The sequence below is a fragment of the Bombus terrestris genome, chromosome 7, assembly GCF_910591885.1.
Source record: "Bombus terrestris chromosome 7, iyBomTerr1.2, whole genome shotgun sequence".
NCBI lineage: Eukaryota > Metazoa > Arthropoda > Insecta > Hymenoptera > Apidae > Bombus > Bombus terrestris.
Window position 1 is genome coordinate 11,880,044 of NC_063275.1, and position 12,447 is coordinate 11,892,490.

At 35.6% G+C, this 12,447-nt stretch overlaps 1 protein-coding gene across 6 annotated transcripts in view; it reads right to left on the minus strand.

Moving 5' to 3' along the window:
• LOC100651446 overlaps nt 1-12,447 on the minus strand; it is a 49,437-nt gene that overhangs the window by 24,983 nt on the left and 12,007 nt on the right. For 5 of the 6 annotated variants that reach the window (XM_048407833.1, XM_048407831.1, XM_048407832.1 and 2 more), the window contains one exon: nt 436-497. In XM_048407833.1, coding sequence (XP_048263790.1) covers nt 436-497 — 62 coding nt within the window. Of the gene's footprint in view, nt 1-435; nt 498-3,558; nt 3,751-12,447 lie in introns of those variants that run through there. The other variant, XM_048407830.1, reaches the window with a different exon arrangement.

Consider the following 12,447-nt stretch of genomic DNA (forward strand, 5'->3'; position numbering starts at 1 on the left):
GTTTCCTCGTTTTGTACAACTCGCCACACGTTTTTTTAAATTTTTACTGCGTATCATCCAATATGATGATATCAGTTATCAGGAAAATTCCGGATTGATCGCTAGATGCTAACACTAAAAATACCACACCAGCCAAAATGATTGATTCTACAATTTTATAAATGTGTCAAACCTCATTTAAGAATCATGGTCCCAGATGGATTAATAATACCAAAAATGTACTACATAACATGGAATTCCTTTTGTAAGTAATAAATCAATAAATATACAAATATTCTATTATTACGTACTTTTTAAAAACCAGTCAAAATGACTGGTTTTGATAGAAATATCTTTGTGTTGACTATCGGTAATTCTAGTGTTAATTACATACGTATAAGTGATACTTGTTAATTCTATTTACATGTGCGTATATCTATATGTACAAGTACTTACCTCGTCACTCTTTGCGTGGCGCCACCCAACACAGATCCTTCCTCCTTCAAGCCAGGATAGATCTGAAAGAGAATCGTTCGCGTTAAAGAAATTTCGAAGCAAACGGACATTCATAAGAATCTTTGTAAATATAATTTGACAAACTGATATTATATACGGAGGCGAGTCGAAAACGTAAGATAGAGTTCGTCGATTTGAGAAATAGTTCTCGAAAAAATAACGAGTCGAACACGTTTAATTAAGAATTGCTTTGCAACACAGGTGTTCTATGTATGAGATTGTCCGGAAAGTGTCTTTCTTTTACAGACACGTCTTTCACAACGATGCATCTTTATACAAACATGAAACATAATCTGTCGAACATTGCGATTTTTATTTTGATAGAACAAATGGATCATACGTAATTCGATAAAATAATATAAAACGGAAAATGTGCATCCATTATTTCCTTATAAAACGAAAGAAACTTTTCGGATGACCTAATACATACTTGGCAAATGTTGAAATTTCATTTTCTTCCATGGGAAACGGAGCGTCCTATAAACGAATTGTATTCTACATTTTCCACTTGTTTTCAAGAGCAGAACGAACCAAGTCTTATCCTTTAAATTCAACTCTATCGAAAACGAGGCAACATTTTTTGCGAAGAAATGCCACTCTACATCGTCGACTTGTCTTTTCACGTAAAATCGCCATGATTACTAAGGTACCCTGTATAGGGATCTTCATAAAGTCAAGCCAACTTCCTGCGTACATCTCGTTGGAAGATGGTCGTTCCAAGTTTTCTTTCGTTCGACTTGAGCGTGGCAGTAACACCGGCAGCTCGTGTAATTTTCTTCCGTGTCGTTGCGTTTGAAATATTTCTCGCTTGGATCAGCTTCTCCGAGCTTTTCCCATTTGCCGCACGAGATTACACGAGCATCGGTTGTAACCAATCCGGCGCTATGCTCGATCGGCCCTTTAAAGGATCGGCAAGCGGCGCGCGTAGACAAGTCATTAACAACATGGAGAACCGATCGTGCCTGCTCCAAAAGCCCACGGGAATCCGGAGCCAATTTACTACAAACATACGACGTCGAAGAAGGATCGGACGATCCATCTTCAGGAGTCGATTAAGCTAATTCGGCTTGCTTGACTCGCCGCCCCTCCTTAATGCGTCCCACGCAATGCGGTTTCGCATTGTTATGGTGCGATAACGAGGAGACAGGGAGGAATTTTGTTTTCTATAAAACTGGCCTTTGTTCTATAAATCATCATTTTGCAGATGAGAAAGGAATCAAATAGGAAGTTGAATAGGAAGATAATTAAACGAAAAATTGTAGGAAAATTTGTAGCGGCACTCGACAGTAAAACTTTCCTAAATGAGAAGAAGCCAACCCGAATGAAGACAAAAATCTCGGCCTATACAGCAGCAGCACACTATCACGACAACCCTATCCACCTCAAATTTAAATTATAAATTTACTTTTGAAATAATGTTTAAATTATAGAAAAATTATATAAGAACCTCAATTGTATGTACGTTACATTAATTTTTCGTATGATGCATGTACGAATTTCTCCAAAGTACATTTTTATTTATCTTCTGATTCTAACGTTACTTTATTATTAAACCGAAGAATTTTAATACAATATCCTGCTCTTCATCGTAGGTTTCAAATTGCACCGATACGATCGTGATAGTTGGCGTCTCGTATAATGAAATTCCAAACTGTTCTATGCGATGCACATGATGCATACACGTAAAAGTTTCCTGAACCTCTCTAAAAAAATACAAGCGAATCCTACAACTAAAGAGGAAATGGCGAAACACGCGTATCTCAGGTAAACCTACGAACGTTACGGAATATGACTTGTCTCCTATCATTGGGAATAGCACACCGAGCAGGAACATCACAGTTGAAAAATCAGGCTCAACGTCAAAGAGAGGGAAACTACGGACGAAGTTTGCCAAAATCACGGACTAAAAACACGGAAATAAAAAAAGAGCCGGACGAGGGAAATTCGCTAGATTTTTCACGTTACAAACGTACGAGCAAGATGAGAATCGCTGAAGTGGTGGAATTTCGCGACAGTTACAACGAGACTATTTTAAAATTTAAATGATCCGTGTCCGTGTCCGTCAATGCCACCTGTAAGTCCAATTTAATTTGGTGCAGCCCTCTGTCCTGGAACAAGCGTCGCTCGGAGATTTAATTTTTCCACGTTTGTCAGAGACACGGAATTATATTCATACCGTGGCGTAGCCTGGTCGGGCTGAATATTTCAAAGTCTCGCGCTATCGGCAATAACCGTATCTTTTACGCAACGTCGACGCTGAACTATCGAGCTGCTTTCCCGTTTTTATGGGCCACGATCGACTTTACGATCGGCTTCCCGACCGATATCGAAATGGCCGAATTGTTGTTATTAACACCAAGTTTCCAGATGAGATTTATAATACGACTAATTTTCCATGAAATTTATAATTCAATATTTCTAAAGAAAGTCGATAATTCGATAATATGTTTCAATATCTGACAGCTTTACAACGACAAGGAAGCGATTACGACGTTCGAATTGTATTTTATTGGACGAGAAAGAAAGACATAGGTATCGCGCGAGACAGTTTCATCAACTCCACTTTGTATGAAATTTCCGATCTACTCGTACAAACTTTTTTAAGTTACAAATTTTTCTTGCAAACAGAAATAATTCTCCCGTGAAATGCATCCTCAAATTCGGCCAAATTGTATCCTTTAAATTAATTTTTAATTAATCGAATAATCGATATGGACGTTTATGTATTGCTACGTTATTTATTTAAAATGTAGACACTAAAATGTAAGATGTTAACAAGCGAGAATTTCCTGAAGATTTGTAGAATTCAGCAAATAAAACAGTGCTTATACAACAGGAAACATCAAGGAAACGTATGAATTTGCCAAATTGGAAAATTACAGTTCCAATAACGAAGATCGAAAATAATTCACTGGGAAGAGAAAAAAAAAGGGACAATTGGAAGTGCACGAGAACTAAATTCAAAGAACAACAGAACCACAGAATTCGAAGTACACACGAAGCACTTTCTATTCCAGAGCTGTTCAACAACTGTAACACGTATTTCAAAAAGCTACAGTCTACCGAGCATGTCTCCTCGATTGCCTCTCTTGCCCGTTTGAAACCGGAAGACTCTACTTGCAGCCGCGTGCACAGGAAGACAGTGGCAGAATGGAGTTGCGTTTGATCCCTCTCGACGATCCTGTCGTAAGCAATTGTGCAATCACTACGACTCACGCAGCTGAGTTGCACGAGTTGCATAATTCCCCTTTGTATCTGCGTGACCATGAAAACACAATTACACGAAAACCGGTGTCTGTCTCAATCTTAACAGTACACCATGTCGTATCAGAGATCGACCTTTAGAGATATTTTCACCTAATGATCGTGTATAGTCCTGACAGCAGAAGCTAAATAGCTTTTCGTCTTTACGGAGTTACAAACGCTCGTCCAATGTTGAAAATTTAGTTTCATTTAGTTTAATCTAGTTTGCTTTGCTTTGCTTTAGTTTACCTTGTTCTACGTACGTGCAATATGTATCATGAGATTTAATGGTTTGATGATTTTGACGATAGAACCGGTTAATTTTCACGGAGTAACAGGTTGTAAGATTTTTCTTTGCTCTGTGCCGAATTCTTGGTAATAAAAGATAATTGTAAGTATAAAGGTATAATAGGAATTGGTTGAAACTTTTCATACGTAATTTCTGGCTATTAAAATTTGCAAAGAAACATTGAGAATTGTTTAATCCGATGTTACGAAGGTAATTTTAATGTTTCGTGGGGAAAAATATTTCGTACGTTTCATAGACAACTAAGGTTCTGGATTTTCAAAATATTCCAATTAATAATTCTACTATATTATAATAACACATTTGTTAAATCAGATGATTGACATTTTGTTGAGAAATGTAAAGATTCTGAGGAGAAGAAATTCAGAAGTGAGATTTCTCTTGGACAAACAAAATAACAATCCATCTTCGATTGCGAAGAATCATTTTCACAATGCACGTGAATAATGGGAGTAATTTAGGAGTAAAAGTTTGTAAAAACTTCTCTTGCAACCCTGCACGCCACATAATCGACCGCTTTATGCGCCTCAAGGAATCGTACACGTGTCGTTTCCGCGCGGTTTACATTGCAAATTCGTCTCGGAGAAGTCGTGTTACAGTCGACACGTTGCCCGATGCGAAAGTTATCCCGGTGATTAAATTACAGCATCAGTTGTCTGCAGAATCAAGCGTATTGTTTCGATACTTCTACCAGAAATTGCTATCAGACACGAGTATAACTCGTACTTGTTATCAGATTTTAATAAAAATCTACTAACTTGGAGTTTGATTAAATACGATCAAAATTATGATCTTGTCGTATCAACGATGGTAAAAAATATATCACATTCTAATAAAAATTCACTGTCTTGATATTTTACCAATTACAATGTTCGCTGTATCTTCGTCAGAAAATGAAATTCTGTCCTATTCACGAAAGAAGATATTTTAAAATCGATATGAAATGGAGCAAAATTACTATTATTAGTAGAATAGAAGAATAATAATATATAATAAAAGAAATGAGAAAAATCGCGATGGTGGTAGAGGAAGGGACAATAAAATTGATAAGCAGCTCCGCGAGATTAGCGTCGGACGTTTATGGTTGACGATACGGTGGTATGAGAGTTATTTCTTCCAGACGTGGCATTGTACAGACACTCGATACCGAACGTCGAATTCCACCAACGATATTCCACGTTTTACTTTAGCCACCGCGGTACTACACGTTTTCCAACTGAGAAACTGACAGTACTTTCAGACGGCGCATTTGAAGGAATTCGCGTTCCAGCCAATGCCTGAGAAAACTACTTACACGACAGAATGTTCAAAAGCGATAAGTCACTGACCTGTAAAACTTTATTATTTAGCAGGAAGCATGAAAGAAATTGTAAAACAACCAGGTAACAGGCCGATAGCCGTGAAATCATGGATGCATATCGAAGAAATTGAACTTTCGACCCTCTGGTGATACTCATATTATGTTTAACACTAGAACTACTGGCATTTGAGACGTAGCTATCTCTACCAAAGCCAGTCAAAATGACTAGTCTTTAAAAAATACATAATAGTAGAATATTTTTATATTTATTGATCTATTATTATCTTATAAAAAGAACTCCATGTTCCGAGATCATAAAAACTATATAATAACAATACGTACAATAATGAAGAATATTCAGTAGCAAAACCTTTGGTAACAAGAATATTAAAATAAATTTCCATTGGTAAATATATGAAGTATAATATAATAATGTAATAATAAGCGTAATAGAATAAATAAAATACAAATATAACTTAAATTATTAGGTATAAAATTTATCATTCATCACATTTCGTACAAACGTAAACTTTCTTCTGCGTGCATTTTCCGCATACATATTTTTTACAAAGATTGCAAATGGTGATGATCTTATTATTATCACAGTATCCTATCTGACACCATTTGCGTGAATAAGATGAGTTCTTTGACGTACTTTGGATCTCAGATGCTTTATGTTCTATCCGTGATTTTTCATTGTCAGCAGCAAGTTCATCTGCTAATTGAAACATAAAATCTTTTCTGGATATCTGCTCACCTGTGGTTTCCTTATATAGAATCCAGGCATTTATGCCAGCTAAATATAAAATATTAATATTATTTTTAGTATGAATTAGCGGCAAGAGAGGAACCTAAACTGTGACTTGTTTCTTTGTATGTTAATTTTAATATCTTACGAATTATAATCAATTGCAATTAAAAAGGAAAAAACATTGAAAAGAAAGAAAAATTATTATTACTTTTTTGATGTATCCATTTGTATAAAGTAAAAGTAGGAACTTGTTGATGTTGGATTCATTGCTTGAATTAATGCAATTCAAATGGGTGAATTAATGTAATTGACACGTATCGAAAAAATTGAACTCTGGTCTCACTCTTGATACTCATATACATGTATTGGGTTGGCAACTAAGTGATTGCGGATTTTGTCATTACCACCTAATGAGAAAATCCGCAATCACTGAGTTACCAACACAATATATTTAAGAATATTTCTAATATCTAACGTTTTCTTGAATAGAACGGTGAACGTTGATCAGATTAATGTGGCAAAATGCTGTTAGCGGATGACCGAGTTTGCATCGTTCTGGTAGTTTGCTTCAAGTTGATACTTTTATATTTGATGGAAGTGAAGTTTGAAAATTTATAGAAACTCGAAGGTTGAATTGAAATTTCATTTGAAATCAATTTCAGATCAAATTGAGGTCAAATTGAGATTTTATAGTTTTAACAATTGCAACAACAAAGATGAAAATCTTAATCTACCGGTGCCATGTATGTAATAAAAGTGGCAAAGTCGAATTTCTACGGCATAAAAACACAATTCAACGATATTAGCAGTAGATTTACAGTTAAAAACCATTCCTTGGGATTATTATTAAATACGACAAGGCGATTCAACCAATTTCCAGAAAATATACCATTCAATTACTATGGAATTGTGTTTAGAAGAATACTGATTTATCAACATCTTCGCGTAAATTGCATTTGTCACGTGAGCAAATTCAGCATGCTGTTTGCTGGAGTAATAAGACAGACTTCCTTGAATAGAAACGATGAATTTATGTCTCAAATTTATCTCATTTCCTCCAGTGAACCACTGTTGTTCCAAGTCACGTACTTGTTGCAAATAGAGAACGTAACACTGTGACGTGTTGTCGACGGTTGAAAAGCAATTTTATTATTAAGCCGACGCGAGAAGACTATTACCGGCTATATATAAAGCTTGCTTTACGTAATCTTTGCTCAATAAAAGAATCATTACTTCCTCATGCAATTTTAATTCACGTCCAAAACGAACATAAATTGGTCGATACGATGGTGGTCAATAAAATTAAAGAAAATTTTCAAGATTTCTTTAGAAATACACTCGTGTTATTTCGTAAAGACACGTTACGATTTAAATGAAATAGAATTTAATGTCGAAATTGCAAATCTAATGATCACGATTCGTCGTTGATCAATGATCGATACAATTAATATAGAAACATACAAAGTAAATGAAAGAAATTGTTGGAGACACGTTGAGAAAAACATACGCGATTTCGTGAATTTGTTACAATGTTAACAAATATATTGAACGTGTTAATTGGTAGAAAATGGCAATGATTTCGCATCGTTCGTGCGCATCGAACGTTATCAGTCACGGTTCTTCTTCGATGGCTTGGATTTGATCAATAAACTAGATATTCCAATACAAACATGTTAAGTAAATGGAGAAAATTTTTCAAGACACAATCGTAAAGATACGCACGTTCGTCGCTTTATTAACAATACCTATATTTCGTCTCCACCGAGCTTCGTTTCATCTGCGTATAAATTGTACTTCTATTTGATTGAAGAATAATTAGCAATGTAGGAATGCAAATTTGAAAGCAATCTGAAATGCATTTGTCTTTATCAGCTTCTACTTCCATAATTATGCAAATTTCCGGTCAAGCAATATAATCACCGTAGAAGACAAACGATTTTCTGTGTCTATTTTCTACCTACAAAATTTGGAATCAAAATCAATCGATCTGAAATCCATTTGTCTTTCAGAACGTTCAATTGTTCGATTATAGAAACTTCTGAATAAAAGATGATCCGTTTAATAGATGAAAAGAGATTGAAAAATACAGCCACCACAGAAGAACGAGAATTTTTCGTTACATTTTTAAATCCCAACTGGAAAACGTTGAAGGAAAAATGGACGTATCAGTGGCGTGTTAGAGACAGAAGAAGAAAAGGGAAGAGAAACGATCAGTCGTAAGTTTCTCGCGCTTATTACCGGCAAACACGGGCATTGCGTAAACACGTACACCGCGTATTTCTGAAGAGGTGAGCAACGCTGTTCGTTTTGCACGAGAAGGTCGCAGCGGTGTATCTTTTTAATGCAGAACAGATTGTGACGTCTATTTACGTTGAAGCTCGTTTCAATGAGCACGTTGAAATTTTCCTACCGCGGAATATCAAGGATATTCACTGTATTAAGTGTATATACTCTTGCTCGACGTGATATTGCCAGTAGCCAGACTCGTGTATGCTGAAGAAACTTTCACAAGAAAACGATCGTTTTTCACTGGGTTTTTTTTCTTCCTCTGGTAACCAATGACAGACATTTTTATTCTATTTAATCGTTCGATGCAATTTACTTATCGTTCGTTTCATCGATCGTTAGATTTATTTTCCCTGTTGACGCAGGGTTTGGGAAAATTCACGCTCCAATTTTGCTAATAATAAAGCTTAAATCATAGTAATTATCTTGTGTTTACATTAAATACGAGAACGTTTTAAAATTTGAAGCAGAAATTTCGTCGGGTAATAATAACGATAATAAATTTTGAATCATTAGCCGAAAATTCAACTCGATGGGATTCCCCAAAATTCGGTTTCTCTCAACCTCGAATTTCCTACGATCTCAACGCCGCTTTCCTGAAAGGATTCCTGTGTCGCCTACTTTTCGCTGACGTGGCCGCTAAGAAACGTAGGTGATGTCCATTTTTGGTCCACCGCACGTTCCATACCTCGATATGATATCATAAACAGATCTTCTATTGTACTTTCCTGTTCAGACCCGCCAAAAGTTAACACGTCGATATTTTTGCTATTTTTCTCTTTCTTTTTTTCTTTCTTTCTTTCTTTCTTCGATAAATAATAAAATTAAGAAGAATTCTTTCTTTCTTCGATAAGTAATAAAATTAAGAAGAAAATTGCAGATGATTGTTAAAAGGCATTTAGGAAGATTTGAAGCGTCGTTCAGAGTAGAACGGACAGAACAGCAGGGGATCAATAAAACGGAAATTAGGGCAAGCTACCGTATGCCAACAGTTAAACGCAGGGAAATTCGAAGGAAGGTTGAACGTGATTTAGCTGATACCTTTTCAAAGGCATCGTATACAAAATGATGTGCAGTGGCTTTGCCACGGGTCATTGAGCTTCAAACGAAACTACGTGACTTTGCCACAGACAAATCCATCGATGATTTTCGAACTCGGAGAACGTCATCTCGAACCTACACAACCAATTTATGCATTTATTCAACGCGTCAAATAACTATTTCCTCTAAACAATTTTCTTACTGTTAACATTACCGATTTACGCTACGATACAGTTTAAAGCCAATTTGAAAATATACGTAGAAATTACAAAAGATTTATAAGATTTGTACAATTGAAGTATAATTGTCACGCTTTTATCGCGCAAGTATATATCTGCCAAAAATCACAAAACTATTCAAGTAACCAATTAACCATTATATTAATAAACACTTACATAATTAATTACATATTTATTTATTATTATTACATATTTAACATTTACATAATTAATACGTCTATTAATGTTGTATACCGGTTGTTTGCCAAGTAGGACAATAAATATCTTGTAATTTCTACGCACATCTTGAGATTGGTTTGCAATTTGACTGCCACAATCATGACAGTGGTTACAGTGTTAATAAAACTCTAAAACACGCGCGCGCCATATGAACATAAAAGTTTTCTACGATTATGAGTTCAAATACTTACACGAACCAGCTGCTCTACAAACAAGTGTCGGCAAAGAAACATCAGATTCGAATTATTGTCGTGCACATTCTAAATATTATGACATTCATGGCTCGTATAATTCCACAGATATCAAAGTCGGTGGCCAGATGTCGAACGTTAAGCAACAATATTTACGATCCCAATTGACACTGCGATACGAACCTATCAACGTTCTGCTAATGAATCGAAAGAGGTCGGATCTCGATAGACTTGGCGAGCGTGACGAGGACACGATCCTGTTCTCCGCCAATATTACTTCTCAAGGATATAGGAACATCGAACATGAATCACGAGATGATGTCAGTGAATCGTTCAAATCGAAGATTTACGGTTAAACACTCTGTGTTTTATTGGTGTTTTATTTTTGCGAAATCATAGCTGTCGAGAAAGCAAATGGGAAATTTTTGGTCTTTGAACGTTTGCGATAAAATCAGATTGTATGTTTCTTGTTACACTTAATCGTGTGATTAATTCTCCATACTTTGACTGTTGGAGTTTCTCTGAAGTTTATTCGAAAAGTCGATAAAACACGTTGAGAATATAAATACGAAACGTTGTTCGATGCAGAAAGTGTTTGATTAATCGCCGAAAGATTTCACCAATTTCTTTCGTAAAAGTTTGGTTTTTTCTTCTTTTTTGAGGGGGGGGGGGGGTCGTGGAGAGATTCTTTTGACACTGTTTCTTCTTCCATACAGATTCTACAATTTTTGAGAACACATTTTGCAGAAATCGAAGCGTATATGTATTTTGCAACGTTAGAATAAGAAGAAGTAATTTTGTTTAAACAATATAAATTTTTCTAGTTTATGTAACGTATTTCTATGAAGAATTTAATATTCTCATTAAGCTTTTATCATACTGACAAAACGGTATATAAATTATTTCATTCACATTTTTGCAAAGATCCATTACGCGCCTCTTATTTGATCCTCAAACATCAACAAATAACGAACGTTCTATTCTAATTCTAAGAAAATTTTCCTTAACTTTAGGATCGAAATATACCAGCAGTAAACTCAATGAAACTCGAAAATTGAAGAAAAAACATAGATTCCAAGACGACAACTGAAGCAAACTTCCGAGTCCCCTAAGGAATTCAAAAATTACAATCGTTCGGAGGGATTTTAAAATAAACTCTTCTACTCTGGTCGATGCAACGCAAAGTTGAAAAAGTGGAACACGAGGTCCTCAACCGGGGACCAGAAATTTCGACTTGCCATGTCTTCTTTCACCTGCTTGAGTTCGAGTATACATACAGTACGTTTCAGAAAGTTAGTGAGAAAAATTCACGTGCAAGTAACGCTCATCAAAATAAGCAAAAAGGACGTAACAAAAATATATGCAAATATCGACGAATATCCACGTTTCGTAATTATAAGATTTTCATCAGAGAAATAGATATCACCTGCTTGGAGATATTAAACGCAGGCTGCGGATGTCTATGCAAAATCAAATCTCTGTGATCACAGATAATAAAAAAATGGAACCTAAGCAGAAATTTATTTTACCTTAAATATCGTAATGAGTGTTACACTTTGAGTATTCGATATATTTTTGCATTTTATATAAAATATTCCCAATTTCCCTTAAATGCATAAAAATCCGCAGTTTATTAATGATATTTCAAGGACTTATTTACTATTATTACTAATTATATTTATTAAGACTGTATTGCTTGTTTCGACGAGCGATACGTGGCGGAAAAATTTAGCACAAAATTCTTGAAACATCCTGTATAGGGAAGCGTGAATCAGCAAACGTACGAAGCATAGTACGATGTTTTTTTACACGTAATCAGTGTGTACACAAGATGCGAATCTCGGCCGCGATAAGAAAACGTAGCTGAGGACCGGAAACGGGTGCAGCCGGAAGCGATCATCGACGTTTGTATATTTCAAGCAATGTGAACTGGTGCTTCGCTGAGATAACGGGAACTAAACGCGAACGAGATAATAGCCGCCATATATCAAGTCTTGGCGAAACTGTTAAACATCATCAATGGATAAATCACATTGTCCTTTGTCGTATCGTTTCTTTCGAAATCCTAACTTTTTCGAATTCTGTTGCTTTCCAGGTCGGACAAGGGAAACAATTTTTATTGAATCGTTAAATTGAGAAATTGAAGAATTAAACTCTCTGAATAAAGTAAAAAGACGCGTGTACAGAACGTACGAATGTCAGCTACGTTTTTCTTCCAAGTAGAATCGCATCTCTTTATACGTTGGTCGATGTATGAAATTATCAAGTTGCTCGTTGAAAAGATTCAAAAGCAACCTGCCACTTTTATTTCTACGAAGAAGCATTGTAACTCTCAAGTACCATTTCGAAGAAAAAGGAATGAAAAGGAAAGTTAG